Raw genomic sequence first — 18741 nt, forward strand, 5'->3', positions numbered from 1 at the left:
TTTCCTGCTGCGTTTGTGACTGGTGTATTAACAGTCAAGTGGTCTTTATCCATTTTGCCAGACTGTTCTGAGTGGAGGGATCCCAGCCGTCAGATGGTGCACGTATCCTGTGTTTGTGTGTGTGTGTGTATGTGTGTGAGAGAGAGAGAGCGAGCTGGGGTGTTGGTTTCCACACAGAGGTACACCTGCAGGGGTTAGAGCCCGGGGAAGGGGTGAGCAGCCTTGTCAAAAGCTGTCCCCTGGGCCGCGGAGAGGCAGTGAGGTGCGTGGAGCTGGGTATTGGATAACGGAGATTTATTTACTTCACTACCAGATAATCCTTAATTTCCCAGACCTCACGGTACTTTAGGGTGTCTCATCTGCTTTTACTTGTCTTCTCATATTCTGTTCTCATGATAACCCTGTAGAAAGGGGGTCCTGATCCCATTCTGCAGATGAGATGAGGACGATTCGGACACGGAGGACATCCAGCATCTGTCCGTGTGCCCTTCCACTGCCCCTGTGTTTTGGTTTGGAAAACGATGTGTCTTTTTAGAGGACCATCCCCGTCGAAGCTGGAGCCTTCCCTGCTGCTCTCCGGCCAGCCTAAGTGGGAAATGCGGTCAGAATCATTTGATGAGTGGACGGGCAGACTATTTTCCTGAGCAGAGCTTGGGCTGTTCCAGGCTGATTTTCCTTTCCAGTGAGTCCTATACAAATAAAAGGGCGATGCTGAGTTCATTAACTTAAAAAGAGACTTTTCTGAATCATTTTCTGTTGCTTTGCTCTTTTCTTGCTTCTTCAGAGAAATGACCAAAAATTTCTTCAACACCCAGTTTGGAAGCTTGTTCCGCACAGACCAGAACCCGACCTACTTCCTGAGGCGCCTGTCACGCTTTGCGGACATCTACATGGCATCTCTGAGCTGCCTGCTGAACTACGACGTCAGCCACACGTTCTACCCGCGGAGGACTCCGCTGCAGCACGAACTTCCTGCCTGGTCGGACGGGGCCCCCACCTTCAGACTCCCTCTCCTGCAGGAGGCCCGTGCCAAGTAACCGGGGGCCCAGCTGCAAAAAAAGCCAGAAGCAGGGACAGCCCCCAACTGGCTGGACGTGATGGGGTTGACTTGTGTGCAGACGAGTGTTGCTTTTGGAAAAGATACAAATATGCCTTTTGATATTTATTACCTTATGGAGACTCCTTCCACGATGTTAAGACTGAAGCGAGCAGCCCACCAGTTCCGTCTTTGCATTTCTTGTTGGGCCGAGAGGGAAGCTTCATACTGAAACCTTGCCATCAGCCTTTTTGTTTACCGAGGTCCTGGGTCGGGTGTCCGTGTTTCCGGGCTCGGTGAGACCCCTTGATGCCATCTCTCAATTCTAGCTGCTGTAGTGTCGAAACTGTTCTCGACTCTTCCGTGGAAAACGGGCTGACCATTCCCGGACAGTGCTCCGGGGACCGCAGGGGCACAGCGCCGTGCGACAGTAAGCAGCTCGTGGAAGGCTGACGGAGGAGTCCACGAGCTCCGTAACAGCCTCGCGCGGCAGTCAGCAGCAGAGGTGGCCCCCACGTGGCCTCCAGCGCCCACGGTGCAGGGTACCAGGGCTTTGGCCTCCTGCTGTGGCCGCCCTCAAAGGGAGACTCTGCCTCCTTGCCAAAAAAGTCTTCTGTAACAGAACAAGAGAAGTTGCAAGTCCTGGCCCCATGGTTGTCCTCAGCGGCTGCTTCCCGGGTCCTACCCTGCCCTGGGAGCACCTGCGGTGTCGCCGGCGAAAGGCGGGTCCCACTCCTCCTTCGGGAAAGGAGGGCGAGGAGAGGGGCCCTGCCTTACAGCCCGGCTGACCGGCCGTGGAGAATACAGCTGCAAGACACAAGCAGGCGGAGGGACCGGCGCCTCCGTGGTGGGCCTCCCAGGGGTTCATCCTGCCTGAAAACGCCACCCAGGTGTTGGCTTGAGGTGCTCTTTGGAGGACAGAAAACGAAGCAGGCAAAAAAATGTCCTGTCGTGACATGCCCCTTCTGGAGCCCTGCTGGGTTAGGATCTTGTTAAAACACTCGCATGACCCTCAGGGGAGGTGGCGGCGGCCCTGTCACTGCTTAGCTGCCCCAGCCCCATCCTCCCCTTCGAGCCCCCACCCCACCCCCCGCCGTGTGGCTATTTGGGGAGCGTGGGTGGTTTTCCCGAGGTGTGCGTTGAAGGTGGGAGAGGATGAAGGGCGGGCAAAGCCAGGAGGAGACTTAGGAACGGCCCGGCTCGTCCAGCATCTCATGGCCCTCTGAGGACGACGTGAGGGGCACGCGTGTTTATCCGCAGTGGGTGCGGATGGCGGCGCCCTGAACGGGGACGTGTGGGTGGTGCTCGCTTGTTCTGCATTTTACCGTGGTCCATGTATTGGAGCCAGCTGCGGATGAAATTTCAGCTTGGCATTCCACAGACCACCTGCCATGGCCCACAAATGAAGTGGGGTGCACGGCTTCCCTCGTGATGCCGTGCGTGATGCCCTTTAGACCCAGGAGGCCCAACTCGGCCCCTTTTTTACTTGGAAACTTTGTTATACACCCAGTAGGCCTTTCTTCTTCAGGAACGGGGTAGGCCTTCTGTCGGCTGGGTGTTAGCTCCTGTGTGGCTAGAGCATCAGAAGGTAGCGTAGATGGGCATCTGATGGGTGCTGGAGGGCCCAGGAGCGCTTGGTACTGGGGTCCTTGGCACACAGGCTGTGCTCTTGGCCTTGGAGTTTCTGTCTGGAGAAGCTGAGTGAAGAAGTAAAACAGTTTTTTTTTTCCCCCTCTGAGTTTTAATCTAATCAGATAGTCATCCCTGTCTCCTTGGTGCCAGTTATAAGGTGTCTCGTGTACTTAAGAATGAAGTAGTGCTGTTTTTTTTTTTTTTTAAAGATTTTATTTATTTTTTTGACAGAAATCACAAGTAGGCAGAGAGGCAGGTTGGGGGGGGGGCGGGGAAGCAGGCTCCCTGCTGAGCAGAGAGCCTGATGTGGGGCTCGATCCCAGGACCCTGGGATCATGATCTGAGCTGAAGGCAGAGGCTTTAACCCACTGAGCCACTCAGGTGCCCCATGTAGTGCTGTTCTTAAAACTGCTTTCATGGACAGCTAAGTTAGGTGACACAAGCCTTGGGGGGAGAAAGAGATTTTTCTCAAAACGAATGATGAATTTTATAACCTATTGTCAATTAAGATCTCAGTCTCTGGGCCACTGAACATGGCAGGATGAGACGGGCCACGTAGTGGAAGCCTGGCATCTGTCTGAGCCGGGCCCACACAGCAGGCACCTGGTGGACTGAACCCACGCCAGGGCCAGCCATGTGGGTCAGGGCGGCTGTGTCCACGTGGAGGACAGCCCGAGGCATTCTTCCCGTGTGTGCTCCATCAAGATAAACTGCAACTGTCTTGACTCTGCTGGGGTTTGGTGCACTGCCCTGGGCATTTTGTTCTTTCCAGCTCTCTGTGGTGCCCATTGAGGGAAGCGCAGTGGTACAAGGGAACAGAGTCGGTTTTCTACCATTTAGAAAATCAGTTTGGAAAGCGAACAGAATAAGATGGATTTGCATGTTGAAAAATATCTCCTGTTTTTCGCATCGGTTAGACTGGTGGTGCAGGGACAGTTCAGCCGGCCATGGCGGTGGCTCTGCAGGGCGTGTGGGACCCAGGGTGGACTGCCATGGAAGGGACTCGTACAACTGGTTTTGTAGTTGCTTTTATAGATGAAAGTCAGCTTTTATAGTATTTTAGGAGTTTGACTTAGAAGTCCTTCTTTCCTTCTGACATAGCCTTGTTTTTTGTTTTTTTTTTTTAATTTTTAAAGTCTCTTCAGCTCTGTTTTCTGCCATCACCAGTAATGTTATGTAACATAAACCACCTGTTACTGATTTGGGCACATCTCAGACTAAATTACTAGTTGCTTTGACTGCATCGGCTCTCTTAATTATTGCAAAGTAGAAATGAGAAGTCATCTTCCCTCCTCACTAATTTAGCTTTGAGGGAACTAAATGGCTTTTCCTCTTTCTTCCTCCTGAAGGCCTTTGAAGCAGTAGAATGTGCTAAATACTGGACTTGATTCCGGGCGCTGAGTGCTCATTTGCTGCCAAAGACCCACTCGGGGGCCCTTGTCCAGAATGCTTTGAGACTACATTTGGCCAGAGGCAGGGTTCCTTGATTGCTCTATTCAACTACAAGGGAGCCTATATTTTTCCCTCTTCATACTAATTTCCTTTTGTACCATTTTTCTCTCTCTTTTTTTTAATTGCATTAGCATTTGGGAGCCTGGCCTCAGGTTCAGCTGATCTTTAACACCCTTGTGGGTTGAGGCAAGGAAGGGGAGAGAAGTTTCTCTGATGCAGGGTTCAGCCAGTGTTGCCTGTAAAGGGCCAGCAAGGAAGCACTTGCAGCTTCACGGGCCATTTTCTGCCACCACTGCCCTGGGAATGGGCACGCTGTGTTCTGTCACAACCTGATTTACAAAAACAGCTGCAGGCTAGATGTGGCTCTCCGGCCCCAGTTTGCCCAGTCCTGCTCTCGTCCCTTGTGGCGACGGCACCATGACCTTGCTGAAAGCACGCGTTAACCGCCTCAGAGCTGCGTGAGGCTGGAAGAGAGAAGTTCTGTAGGTGCGTGCGCCACGCTCCCCGTGCCCTCTGGGCACCCGTGCTTCTGTAGCTGGTGTTTCTAGCACACGGCGTAGCCCTTGTGCATAATTGAACAGCCAGGCTCGGGCACTAAGTGACCGTCCCTCACCGCACTGACTGGTGCATGTGCTCGTAGAGGGGGATGGGCTTGGCTGTGCAGAACACCTGCAGAACCCAGGGACTTAACCCCCAACTGCTGGGTCAGCTGCTGGCTCCCCGTCCTCAGCTGGTGGCCCTCTTCCAGAGCTTCCCCAGTGGAGAAGCCCAGCCTCAGAGAAGGTCACTCACACCCCCTTCCTGGAGCAGCCAACTCCAGCCCTACCTTCCTCCCTCCTCGTTCCTTCTTTTCCATCCCCAGGTGTCGATCCCAAGAACACTTCGCCCGCACTCGTCCTGCATGCAAACCTCACCTTGGCCTCTGCTTCCTGGGGCAGCCAGCCCGCTGCAGGCCTCTGTACTTTCTTAGCACTGCTGGCTTGAAGCCTGAGGACACCGTGTTCCGAGTATTTAGTAGAATGACAGAGGGTGCCCGTAGGGTATCAGGCACCATACATGCGAACTAGGTAGACTTACTATTTATTCTGGATGTGAATTTGCTATTTATTCTAAATGTTCGATTTTATGTTATAGGACTGAACTTGCCAAATAAAAGTTTGAATTGTGTCCGGCTCCTTGTAAGCAGTCTGTTTTTGTGTGCTTTAGTGGCAAAGCCGTATCGAATTCTACTGTACCCAAAAGAGAACACCCCAGTGAGAAAGGGTGGAAGATGTGTGGTTCATTTCTCACCCCATTTGTCCCAGCACCCCAGCTTGTTTTCAGACCCAGAAGACTGTGTAGTTAAGGCACAGACAGAAAATGAGCACGAGCTCAGACTTGGGTAGGCAGCCAATACACCTGCCCTGGAGATGCTGTTCCCCCACGGATAGTTCCTTGAGAGCCGGAGAAGGTGGTCCTCCAAGTGCTTGCCATCAAAATTGCCAGGAAAGCTAAAAATTGGAAGCCATGATTTAAGGGAAGAAAATGCTGAATAATACTAAATTAGGAATGAGTGCCATGAAGTCAAATCACTACTGGGTTTTGGATAAATTTATAAATATTTTGAAGAGCTTATTTTTTTAAAAAACTGTATGTGTGTGCACATGTATTAAACCACCTTCATGTCGTTGATGTCTCGGTGTGCCCAGACCTTCGTCCCATGTCTCGGTGTGCCCAGACCTTCGTCCCGTTCACTCCTTCCGTGGAGAGCCTGCTGTCTTCCTTTTCCATCACTTGCATTTTTGTCCCTCTGATGGTGGTACCATTCTCTCACCGGAGAATTTATCTCTCGTTGTTTTTGGGGAGCAAGCTCCTGGAAACACGGCATTACTTTCATCATGATATGCTGTCCCAGGGAGATGGTAAGCTGTTCCTTTGCCTGAGACTGTGACTTCTTTCCTTTCCGGGAGTTGTGAAAAAGCTTATACTGGGGCCTCCAGAATGTCTCACCTGACTCAGCAAAAACCACGAGCCCGTGGAATAGTTATTGGGCCTAAAGGAGAGTCTGAGGTCTGCTCAACCCAGCTTTTCCCTTCTCTGTCCCAGCAGTGATTCCCAAAGCTGGCCAGTCCCACCCCCTTGGGACCATTTGAAAGTGCATGGTGGGTGGGTTGGAGGGTGCTCAATGTCACGGTAATGGAAGGGCCCTTCTGACCTTTTGAGGACAGGGGCCTGGTGTGGTAGACATCCTGCACTGCTTGGGAGAGTTGTGCACAGTCAAAAATTGTCCCGAGTCCACACATCACCGCTGGAAAGTTCTAGAACATTTTCATCACTCCCTGTCCCTGGCAATCACTAATCTATTTTCTGTGAATTTGACTCTTTTGGAAATTTCATGTAGATGGAGTCATACAGTCTGTGGTTTCTTGCATCTGCCTTCTCGGCTGGTGTTTTCAGGTTCTCTTTGTGCTGCTGGCATGCGTCCTCAGTACCTAGTTCCCTTGTAGGGGAGAATGAGATTTCACTGGAGGGATATACCACCGTTGGTTATCCATTCAAAAGATGATGGACGTTTGGGTCGTTTCTACTTTCTGGCTATTACAAATAATGTGAGCTTGCATATGTAAGTTATCACGGGGACATGTTTTTCATTTCTCTTGGATATATGCCAAGGAGTGGGATTTCTGGATCATGTAACACCGTGTTTAAGTTTTTGAGAAACTGCCAAACATTTCCATGTAGCTGCACCATTTTACTTTCCTCCCAGTGACATATGAGGGGTCTGATTTCTCACATCCTTGTCAACATTTGTTATTATCTGTCGTTTTAATTCTAGCCGCCCCAGTGACTGTGAACTGGTTATGTCTTCTTAAACACAAACAAGCGAACAAAACAGAATTAAGAAAGAAGACTTTAAAAGGGAAGTGTTGGCTAAATGAAAAGGCCCTCATTAGCTCCAGTAAGTGGATTTTACCTTCAGACTTTGACCCTTTCTGTCGCAAACAGTATTTTTGTTTCCCAAAACACCAGTTGGTTCCATTGACTTTAGTTCTCTTCCATAAACATTTATTGAGCACACTGCATGTCTCAGACCCCAAGATACAAAGATGAATGAGGCAGGTCCCTGCCTTTTGGATGCTTACAAGCTAACGGGGAAAGGAGATGAGGTCAGAGCGTTGGGGAGAATGTACTTAAGTGCCATCTAAAGGTACAAAGGAGGGACAGTGGAGGGACAGTCCCCCTGGGTTGGTGGGTGGGTTTAACACAACCCCTCACCCACAGAAACAAAGTAATCCCCCAGATTAACCGAAGAGATGAGGTATGGCTTGAGTACTTCCTACTTTAAAATGTGAAAGGACCCTACTTTCCAGACAACCCGTGTGAGGATTCACAGTTGACAGCCTTTTTGAGGAGGCTCAGGCAGGTGAGGAGATGGCCAAGGGGGGTGGCTGGCGGCAGCAGGTCTGGCCCCTCACAGTGCCCCCAGGGGGTCGGTGTTGTCCAGCTGCTGGTCTTCGGCATCCTGGAAAAGAGAGGTCTCTCAAACACTGGGCACAGGTCCTCCTGCTTCTTGGGTCTTTCTAGGCAGAGAAGGAATCCCTGCTCTGAGACCTTGAAGGGGTTCAGAACACGCTACCAAAATATGGCCCCTTGGCAGTTTAAATATCTTAAACTGAAGGAATTTTTGGAAAAAAAAAAAATACCAGCAGAAGCAGGATGGTCCCTGTGAACTTCCCCCACCTTGCTTCTCTTCCTTTGAACAGGTCATAAAACCCTCCCTGCACCGGGAGGAAAGAAGACGCTGATCACCAGAGACAAGAAATTGGGGCCAGAAAATCTGTACAAACCACCTGGTTAAACTCCGTATCTTCCTACTTGTGTCACCGTGTACTCCCCACAAGCCCAAACCTGTCTTGTCCGTTCTGCACAGCTGTGTCATTTCTTTGTATAAAAGATAGAAAAGCTTCCTGCTCTGGTCACTTCAGGTCTTCATTCTCTCGTGAGGACTCCCAGGTACATGCAGACTTGCCGTAAAGTTTATACGCTTTTCTCCTGTGAATCTGTCAGGTTGCTTTTCAGATCCAGCCAGGGATCCTAAGAGGGTGGAGGAAAACTTCCTTCCCAAGAGCCTAAAACAGTTCTCCTCCAAGCGCCCTGTAAACACGTGCGTGGGAGGAGCGTCGGCTCATGCTGCCATCTTGTGTTAGGAGGCAGGAGGGTAGGGTGGTTCTGGGGGCGGCTGCCGCTCCTTGAAGCTTATAGCCCCTGGACAGGTGGGTTCCATTCTGGTGTTTTCCCCTCATCTTTATAAAGGGCCATAATAATATTTTCCTCACAGGGAAGTATGAGGCTTAAATTGGATACTGCATTAAGGAAGGTACACAAACCCTGCCAAAGGTGGCTCTTAGTAGGATTACAAAAAACTGCTTCCAGATTAAACATTCTTTGTCATTGGCTCTTGAGTATTTGAGAGTCCAATCAGAAGCCATACTCTGGAGGCAGCACCCAAGACTGGTGCTGTCTGCGGCTCTGATTGGCCCCGAAGTGCTGTTATTTTGCATACGGGATGTGTTCCGGATGTCTAGATTGCTACAAATATTGTACAGGCACCCCACCTTCAATATAAAAGTCAGGAGAATGAAGGATGCCCCTTCCGTGGGGCAGTCTCAGATTTCTGTTCCTGGAACATCTCTGCCACCTGGTCTGATGAGAAGGGTTCATCTGACTCCTGCATTTGGGACACACTGTCTCCTGCCTCAGGAGAACCTTTCATGTGTGGTGCTGACAGAGCCCTCAGAAGAGGACAGGCAGCTGAGAAGGCGTGAAGAGCACGGAATGACATGGATAACACCCCCTTCCCGCTGCACCAGCTTTTTTACATCAGGTTGATTTCAACATAACAGTGCTTCCAGACATGAACTACTAGTTAAGAAATGAACAGCCGGAGGCACCTGGGTGGCTCAGTGGGTTAAGCCGCTGCCTTCAGCTCGGGTCATGATCTCAGAGTCCTGGGATCGAGCCCCGCATCGGGCTCTCTGCTTGGCAGGGAGCCTGCTTCCTCCTCTCTCTCTGCCTGCTTCTCTGCCTGCTTGTGATCTCTCTCTGTCAAATAAATAAATAAAATCTTAAAAAAAAAAATGAACAGCTGAACTTACCCTTTCAGTTTGGGTGGGGAAACTTCTACATGGGTTCGATGAGAAAAAACAAAGTAGGTAAGCATCTAGGTTATTTTTCAGTCTATTGCAAAGATATTAGTTTTGCTGCCACGGACACTGAGAACACAAGACGTTTACGTTTGGTTCACTGCAGAAGAACAAAAATATCTGTTGCACTATACGAGCTGAAAAATGGTGCAATAAAATATTTCGGTAATGTTTCAGTGCCAGCTTGCCAGAATGCAACAGCCGTAATAGAGTTTTGCAGGAAAGGTAGCATATGTGCAAGCATCAATCAATCATGGCAGCTCTCTGGCTTGGGTTACATTTTTTTTTTTTAAAGATTTTTATTTATTTAAGAGAGAGCTGTATGTGCATGAGAGAGAGAGAGCAGGAACTGGGTGAAGGGCAGGCTGTGCACTGAGCAGAAAGCCTGATGCGGGGTTCGATCCTGGGACTCTGAGGTCATGACCTGAGCCAAAGGCAGACACTCAACTGCCTGAGCCACCCAGGAGCCCCTTTGGCTACTTCTTCATGAGGGTTCTAGACTAACAGGCCAGATTCAGGTGATTTCCTTGGACCTGAGCAATGCTGTCAGCTCAGTCTCCTGAGGTACACACTAGCTATCAATTTTTCTTACCTCCCTATAAAAGGAAGAATTAAGATTTATTCCAGCTGCTCAGTGCTGACCTGGTAGTAGGCCATGGGCAGGGGTACCTTCCACATTCCGTGTGAATGGGGTACCTTGCTGTGGGATCCCCTTGGGATGAAGTCAGTGGAGCCCCATCCAGGCTCAGGGATCACTAACTACAAACAAATGGTTATTCCCTGGAACGTCAGAGCAGAACATGTCCCTCTAGAGAGCAAAGACCTGATCAAAGTGAGATAGGGAAACCAAAGGACTCCATAAAAAGCTGCTTTTGCTCCTTTTCCTGCTTTCACTCTTGCTAGGATGTGCACCGGGCCCACCTTACATGTGCCTCCTAACGCAAATAGTGTACGTCTTCCTTGGAAGAGACAAGGAGTTAATGATTTCTCTAGAACAGATAACATCTAAGGAAGGACCAGGTGAGAATGACGGGACTAAGCTACCATATGCACACTCCAGGCCACCAGCAGCTAGACATCTCCGGTCCAGGGGCCCCTGGCTCCAAGGACTAACAGTTGGGCCCTGGTCTTTGTTCTAACCAGTTCTGGGAGGCCTGAGGGGGCATATACACCAGACCACCCTCCTCAATAAAAACTCCAGACCCAGAACACAGACGAGACTCGTGCTCCTTTCATTTCCTTTCCCTGTGTCTCAGCACTCCATCTGTATCTGCCCTCTCTGGATCTTCAGTAAACTCTGCTCTCTCTTCCTGCTGGCTCGAATTTGATTTCCATCCTAGGAGAAGCCACTCACCCTCTTGGTGGGTCCTGTGGGACCCCCTCTGGATCCTTGGACCTGGCCTGCTGTCATTAAAAGGAACATAGTTCCAAAGGCAAGAAGCAGCTCTGGCAATGGGCAGAAAAATTGTGGCAACCATGTAAAATGAAAGTTTATTAAAAAAAAATTTTTTTTTTAAGTAGGTATAGTTCCATGTTCAATGTGGGGCTTGAACTCATGGCCCTGGGATCAAGAACTGCATGCTCTACCAACTGAGCCAGCCAGAGACCCCCAACAATGGAAATGTGTTTAAAGCATAACATAAGGGAAAGAAAAAAAAAAACACCAAAAAACGCTTTTTAAGGCCTGAGTCTGTCTTTGTACTGGCTACCTCATAAATGTTTGTGACAGAATGCAGCCCAAAATTTCTTCGTGTGACAAATCACTTCTCTCCTGGTCGTGAGGTTGGGGGTGATCAGCCTCTATTACCTCTAATTATTGGAGATCTCACCCCAAAGAACCCAGGGACACTCAATAGTCACCTGGCTTCAGTCAGCTTGTAATACTGGCTTTTAGGATTATTGCCCTGAGACACATTCTAGAAATGTGCCTTTCTTGGTGCAAAGCTTTCCAGTTGGATTTGCTGGAAGACCTCACTCTCCTGCACCCCACCTGCATCTGTTCCTAGGTGAAGAGGCAAACTCACCATGAAGTAGTCATAGGAAGGTTCTGGGGGAGCGGAGGGGGTGCTCTCATACAAGGGGTTTGGTATATTCTCAGGCTGCTGCTTGCCAAGAGCCGCGACGTCGATATCCTCCTCCGACTGCTCCAAAAGACAAGCACAGGCTGACAGGATGTCCCCAGGGCAGGAGTGGCTCATTCAAGTTGTCAGGTAAAGCAAGGCGTGCCCACCCCTCTTAAGTGCTGGGCTCAAGGACTTCATACGTCCATCCAAGCATGACTGCCACCCGAATCCGCACACAGGGTGTTTCCACCCTCCCCCACCCACCCACTGCCACTTCCCCAAGAAGCGTCCTCATGCCCATGCCCACAGGACCCAATCCCACCCAGGGTAACTGCTCTTCTGACTCCCATCACCCTGGAGTGGCTTTGCCTGTCCTTGAACTTAATATGAAAGGACTCCTACGGTGTGCCACTGTCGGTAAAGATGCTGGAGCTTATAAATCGGCAGGTGCTCTGCTAGGAGGGAATGGCCTCCTGCCAGAGGAGCCGCACCTAGGGGAGGCAGCTGGAGGAGAGGCTGGGCTGGCAGGGGCAGAAAGCACAGAATGGGGGATGTTCCGCTACTGTGCTGTGGCCACATCCCATCCCCCGGAGCCTCCCCTGCTTAGCTGACCTGCTGACCTACATGCGGGCTCAGCAGTTCAAATGGGGCGAGCTTTGAGGCTGGCTGCAGAGTGAGGCCTGACCATGCAGGTTCTCGACCCTCTCCACCCCCAGAGTCAGTCAGCCTTGAAGCTCTCACCAAGCAGAGCAGGTGCCTGCCTGTCTCCTGAACCCTCCGAGGGGAGGGTTCTGGGCCCCTGGTGTATGTGCCTCCAAGCCCAGCCCCTGGCTCCCATGTGAGCTCTGTGAGGCAGCCAGTCAGGGACTGGGCTCCAAAGAGGGATCTCCCCCATCACCATGTTCCCATGCCTCTCTTACCTCAAAATGCTGGAAGCCAGCTGTTCTCCGGTTTAGCCGGAAGTAAGAATATGCAGCCAATGCAGCGGCTCCAAAGACCAGGGCGGTGGCGAAGAATATCCCTGTTCCCACGCCCGTGTGGACTGAAGCCTGCACAGAGAAAGAGGAGGGGGTAATCCTCAAACCTGGGCCCTTGCCAAGAAGGAGTGCTTTCTGGAGCCCACCCTACTCTTGCTGGCCCCCAGGCATCTTGGGCCGATTAGGATAAAAGGAAGGATAAGATAGGTAGCATGTAGTTAGCCCTTCCTACTACTGGGGTCTAAGCCCCTTCCATGACATAATCCAGTTAAACCTATAATAGCCCCAAGAGATAGGGACATGTATCACTGTTTCCATTTTTATGTGGGGCAACTGAGGTCCAGAGAGGGTAAGTGCTTTTGCTCAATATCACAGAGCCAGTGAGGAGTAGAGGTAGGTGGACTCTGAAGCCAGCCTGGCTTTGGAGCTGGTGCACTTAACCACGATGCTATTGAAATTTCCAGAAGCCAGCTGGGCTCACCCTTCCCTCACACATTTAGAAGGCAGAATACTAACAATACCAAAAACCCACCCTCCTATAGCCTGCTATACTGTGTACCAAGGACTGTCCTAATTATTTTATATTTATTGACTCATAATCCTCCCAAGAATCCAAGGGGTCAGCATTATGACCCCCCCCTTTTGCAGATGAAAAAAATGGGGCTCAGAGACCTGTCCAAGTTGCACAACAATGAAGTGGAGGGGACAAACCAGAGCTCAGGATTTCTTACTCCCCTCCCAGTGGCTTCTCTATTGGCCCATTCACTCAACAAATATCAATAGTGGTGGGTGTTGCGTTGCTAAGGCACCGGAGCAGGGGTGGGGTGAACCAGGACCTCACATCTCTGAGGCCGGTTGCTGCGGATGTGGATATGGGAGGCTCCTCCTGTCTCCAGAGGACAGGAGACAAAGCTTCTAGCTACAGTTCGTCTCTGGGGGAGTGGACAAGTGGACCTTGGACCTCCCCCGCCCACCAGGAGCCCTGGATACTCACCACTGGAGCGGGCGGTGCTTTTAAAGGCCTGGAAATGACATGAATGATCCCATTGGAGGCAAAGATGTCCCACTGCAGAATGGCCCTTCCATCGACAAACCTGGTCTCCTGGGGAAATGAGAGGGGGCTGATGGAGATCTGTGGCCATCAGCCTCTTTTCCCCATGTGGGCAACTGCATGATAGAAGGAAGTTGCTCAATTTCTCCCAGGTCCTGCAGTCCAGGGGTCAGGCCTATTGTTACCAACAGGCAGCACAGGACTTCTGCTCCCATCTGGACAGCACAGAACACCTTAGTTGCCCTTGGGCCACAAGGCAGATTGAAGAGGTACAAGGAACCCAAGGGGCCATTCTGTCCTACCAACTCGTCTACCAGATGAGAGTTCAGAGGGAAAATGGCTTGTCCAGGATCACCCAGATAGCAAATGGCCAACCCTAAGTCTCTGGACTTTGGATCCACTGCTCTGAACATCCCACTGAGCTGTTAGAGAATGGATCTCATCCCCTGCTAATCAGAGCATGATCTACTGTCCTGTGGTTGCGGGCATTACCTGAGAGTTCATTAGAAATGTGGAACCTGAGGTCCCCATACTCCACCTGCTGAAGTATGATCTGTATTTCAACAAAACTCTAGCTGATTCAAATGCATGTTAAAATTTGAGAAACCCTGGTCTAAACCACTAATCTTCAATAAAAGAAATCATTGATCAGGTAAATATTAAAAAATAGTACTCATTTGGCACTTGCTACCAATCACACACTAGTCCTACATGCCACAAGCACAGAGTCACTGAATTTTCACAAGCGCCTATGATTCTATGTCATGGTCACCACGATTACCACTGCCATCAGCATCATGACCATCACTATCATCATCCTCATGATCATCGTCAATATCACCATGACTATCATCACCAATAGCATCACTGCCACTGTCACTGTGAAACAGAGGCAGAGGACCAGAAATCTTTAAACGTGGTTTCATGTCAAGTTCCTCATCCATCATTACCAGTTTCCAGGGCTGGAGGTCACCAGTGGTTTACTCCCCAAGGGGTAGAGGTTGCATAACAGCATGGTGTACTACAGTGTGCACCTAATACCATCCCCTGACTATAGGTTTAACATTTACTTTCATATTATAATAGTTGTCATCTATTAAGCACCTACTGTATGCTAAGAGTTTTGAATATATTCTCTCCAGTTCTGCCAGTAAGTCCAGAAGATTTTTCATACCGGTTGTTGCTGGTCCTGGCTGGAGGTGATGAGCAGCTGGCTTCCCAGCTTAGTCTGCAGGACGGTACCATTGACAAGGTCATTGTAAAAGAAGATGCTGACATTGGCAAGGTGGTGCTCAATGTCTCGCCCAGACAGCGTCTGAGAAGAAAGGAGAAACACAAGAATGGTCTATAGAAGCCAGGCAATTTTATTTTAAATAAAAGAAAAAAAATCACTTTCCATGGCCTTCTGCATCCATGTGGAGAGAAGGAATGTCAAGCTTCTCTCAGGCGCACTTCTAGCTAGCTTGTGGCATTGAGAGTCATCTTCGTGAAGGGTGGGTCTTGAGTGGGTAACCGTGGACAGATGTCCCACTCCTCTCAGCCCCTAGATGGGACAGGGCTGGGGGCTGCCAGAGCCTGTGGTCAGTCACCTGTGTGGAATTGCCATCTCTTTGCACATCTGGATGTGAGGATGGCTAGTGTGGTGGGCTGACTGCATCTGGGGCTCTGCTTCTCCACCCCTCCTGCATTCATGCCCTTTGCCATATAACGCTGAGTGCTTCCTGTTCTGACTTTGGGCTCAGCTGCATGACCTGTTGGCCCAGGGGACTGTTAGCTGATGTGACCCAATGGGGGCTTGTTCCCAATTACCACTTGCTTCCAGCGCCATGAGAACGTGTCTGCGCTAGTGTGCTGGAGGACGGGAGGCCTCTGTCGGCGGACGGCCAGGCCATCACAGACCTGTGAGCAGGCCTGGCCAGGACCACGATGGCCAGCTGACCTGCAGATGTGTGAACCAAGTACCTGTGTAGCCACTGAGTTTTGGGGTGATTTGTGGGGACAGATAACGGATCCTGTCGAAGCACTAGTCTGAAGCTCAGACAGCTGGCCCCTGCCTCACCTCATTCTCCCCCAGCCCGCTGTTGTGTGGCACAAAGAGGGTACTGCGGATCGACAGGTCCGTCAGGTGGTTCCGAAATGCCTGGCCTCTGGCTGAGCGGTTGGAATAGGCCAGCACCTCCTGGGGAGAGGAAAGAGTGGTCGGCTCTGGTGTGCAAGGGTTGGGGTGGCGGGAGGACCTCATGGAAGGGGTCATGGGGCACCACCCATCTGGGAATGTTCCTGACACTGGCCCCAAGTCTGGCTGCCACTCACAGGCTGTTTCTTCTGACTGCCTCCCGGGAGAGTTTTAGGAGCACTTTTCTTTCCTCAATGAATCCTGTGGTCTGAAGTACAGCTGCATCACAGAATCAAGACCATTTTTAACATGGCTGCCTGCACAGTCCTTTGAAATCTAAGTCAAATCTTGAGCCTCCTCTTGTCTTGCAATGACCTGCACGTCACTCAGAGGAAAACCAGAGGCCTTACAAGGAATGGCCCATGAGGCCCAGGCCACCTGGACCCTGTTGCTCCACTGCCCCTGGGCCCAGCTGGCCTCTCTCTCATTCACTCTGCTGCAGCTGGCTGAGTGAGGGAGTGCTTCCTGGCCGTTCTTCAAACTCGTGTGGCCACTCTTGCCTTTCATCCTCCTGCTGGCGTGTTCTCGCCCCACATCTACACAGCTAGCTCCCTTGCCTCTGTTCACTCTTTCCCACTCTTTCCTAGGGTGTCGTCTTCTCACCGAGGCCATCCCTTATCACCCTGCAAATTGGGAACCCTTGTGGTGGTACCCCTCTCTCTGCCTGCTCAACCCTTCCTGTCCTTCCCTGCCCCCCACAGCATATATAATCACCTCCTAGCATTCACTACTATGTACTTACTTATTTTGTTTATTATTTGGTGTGTCTGTTTTGTTCACTGATATATGTCAAGCATGTAGTAGGTGCTCAATGAATACTTGCTGGAACAGTTTAAGAAACCTCACTTACCCAATTCGACTTTGTCATTGTGCAGACAGGGCCACTGAAGCCCAGAGAAGGTAATTAATCTGCTCAGGGGCACACAGCCAGTGGGTCTTGTTCCGACACTGTTTTTTTTTTCTGCAATGCTGTTGCAAGCCAAACTCCCACGTGCAGAAACACCAGTTTGACTGTTTATCTTCAGTGTGTTTATGATAACCCTGAATTTTAGAACAGTTAGATGGATGCTTTCAGTCTGCAGATAAAGACTCACCATTTGGGAGCCTTTGGTTTAACTTCTGCTCTGATCCTGCAAGCCCTATGCTTATGCCCAGTCCCCTCTCCTTGGCTGTGCCCTTCACCTTGGTAAGCCTCAGTGTCTTTATCTACAAAATGGGGATAATAGCAGAGTGACCTCATAAGGTCGCATGAGAATTTATTCCTAGTAACAAGTGTTTATTGAGCATCCACTATATGCCAGTGACAAGGCAGGGAAAATCCTGTCCCTTAGGGAGCTTATATTCTGTGGGCCAAGTGATAAGTGCTCTGAAGGGCTTCATGCATGCACAGTGCAAAGGAAATTATTCGTGACCTAGTTATTATTATTAGCTCAGTTCTCTGATTGGTCAGCACCAAATCCTTCTCCAGCTGGAACTTTCTCTTCACTAGGCATAACATGTAGAGCACTGAACTGACTGGAAGGGCAGTGCTAAGGGCAGTTCGATGCCATGTTGAAAACTCTGATCACCAGGCTGGCCCAGCTAACTGTGCTCCACCCGGTCTGTGAAGACCAAAGAGCTTCTCGTTCCTGCAGATCAGACTCTTAGGCTGCTCTGGATGCAAAACGAGATGCTACTACTGGCCAGCCCCAGTGTAGCCATTTCTGCATATGGGCCACAAGTCTAAGTGCTTTCATTATCACAATGGTGCTAGGAGGCTGGGGCTATCATACTCTCCATTTTACTGGGAAACTGAGGCCCAGATAGGGAAGTAACTTGTTGAAGGTGGTGCAACAGGTGGCAAACCCCAGCTTCAAATTCAGGCAGTGTGGGTCGGCGCCTGTGCTCTTACCCATGACTGGGAGCCTGGGGCGTCTTTCAAGGACTTGCCTCTGGAATCGCTGCCTTGAGGCAAGTGCTCCTTCCCCAAGGCAGAACCAAGCAGATGGGGTGCAGGGTACGTACTGTGAGGAAGTTCGTCAGTGAAGGGAAAGACATCAGGACTTGCAACAGATTGCCACTGCACGAGAAGCCATCTCCCACGTAGCCCGCCTTGCAAGTACAGTTCACATCTGGAAGGCAGGGGCACACAGGGGACCACTCCAGTGAGGGGGCGGCCTGGACTGCTCCAGCTCAGCCTTGGAGGTTGGCTGGCCAGGCTGAGCATTGATCAGCAGTGCGGGTCCTGGAATCTGAAGTGTAGCTGGGGTCATTACCTTTCATCCTATAGCAGAAGACATCCCACATTTCACTCTTGTTGTTTCTTTGTCCGTAGTCTATTATTCCAACAACGCCAGAGCCACAGTTCTGGGAGGCGTAGGCTGTGGGGTAGGCCACCCGCCCACTCTCCAGCCAGCCTGCTGAACAGAGGTGGTACTTGGCCTGTAGGGACACAGATATGGCCATGGATCAGCTACAATTTCATATTCGGTGTGGGCTCCTTTAGTTCCTGTCTGATTCTCACATCAGACTGTAAACTCCATGAGTCAGGGTTATGGCTCATTTTGCCTACTGTACCACTGTGCCTGGAACATAGTAGCTGTTCATTAAATTTTTCTTGGTTGATTCATTGAACAGATGAACATGGTACCATTTTTTTCTTTCAATACCCAAGTCCTTCACACTCATGTCTCTTCTCTCTGTTCTTGAATTAAATTTACTCTCGGGCTTCTACTCCTGGATGCAAATTCTTCTGCTTATGCATTTATAGAACTCGAATTGATCATCACCATCTTTACCATCACCATCATCACCATAATCCCCATCATTATCATCACCATCATTATCACCATGATCATTACCGTCATCACTATCATCACCACCACCACCATGATAATCACTATCATCACCATCATCACTATTATTACTATGATCATCAGCATCATCACCATGGTCACCATCATCACCATGACCATCATTATCACCACAATCATCACTATCGTCACCATCACTGTCATCACCACCATCATCACATCACTATCATCATCATCACCTTCATCACCATGATCACCATCATCATCACCATGATCACCATCATCACCATGATCACCATCATCATCACCATGATCACCATCATCACCATGATCACCATCATCACCATGATCACCATCATCACCATGATCACCATCATCA

General features: G+C 50.2%; 2 protein-coding genes across 5 annotated transcripts in view; one reads left to right on the forward strand and one right to left on the reverse strand.

The window, feature by feature from the left end:
• LOC111142062 (5'-nucleotidase domain containing 3) overlaps nt 1-1882 on the forward strand; it is a 58047-nt gene extending 56165 nt beyond the window's left edge. Inside the window, exon 14 of the mRNA XM_022495006.1 lies at nt 785-1882. Within this exon, the coding sequence (XP_022350714.1) occupies nt 785-1037 (253 nt within the window). The 3' untranslated portion in view covers nt 1038-1882. The remainder of the gene's footprint in view (nt 1-784) is intronic.
• Nucleotides 1883-7173: 5291 nt separating this feature from the next.
• The window catches only part of LOC111142039 (stabilin 2), a 167851-nt gene continuing 156283 nt past the window's right edge, over nt 7174-18741 (reverse strand). For 2 of the 4 annotated variants that reach the window (XM_022494965.1, XM_022494968.1), the window contains 8 exons: nt 17826-17991; nt 17575-17681; nt 15454-15573; nt 14569-14709; nt 13338-13445; nt 12287-12415; nt 11328-11444; nt 7174-7622 (listed from right to left, as the gene is read on the reverse strand). In XM_022494965.1, coding sequence (XP_022350673.1) covers nt 7572-7622; nt 11328-11444; nt 12287-12415; nt 13338-13445; nt 14569-14709; nt 15454-15573; nt 17575-17681; nt 17826-17991 — 939 coding nt within the window. In that variant the 3' untranslated portion in view covers nt 7174-7571. Of the gene's footprint in view, nt 7623-11327; nt 11445-12286; nt 12416-13337; nt 13446-14568; nt 14710-15453; nt 15574-15707; nt 15790-17574; nt 17682-17825; nt 17992-18741 lie in introns of those variants that run through there. The other 2 variants (XM_022494966.1, XM_022494967.1) reach the window with 2 other exon arrangements.

Source organism: Enhydra lutris, unplaced genomic scaffold (assembly GCF_002288905.1).
Source record: "Enhydra lutris kenyoni isolate GAN:26980312 unplaced genomic scaffold, ASM228890v2 scaffoldscaffold7, whole genome shotgun sequence".
Lineage (NCBI taxonomy): Eukaryota > Metazoa > Chordata > Mammalia > Carnivora > Mustelidae > Enhydra > Enhydra lutris.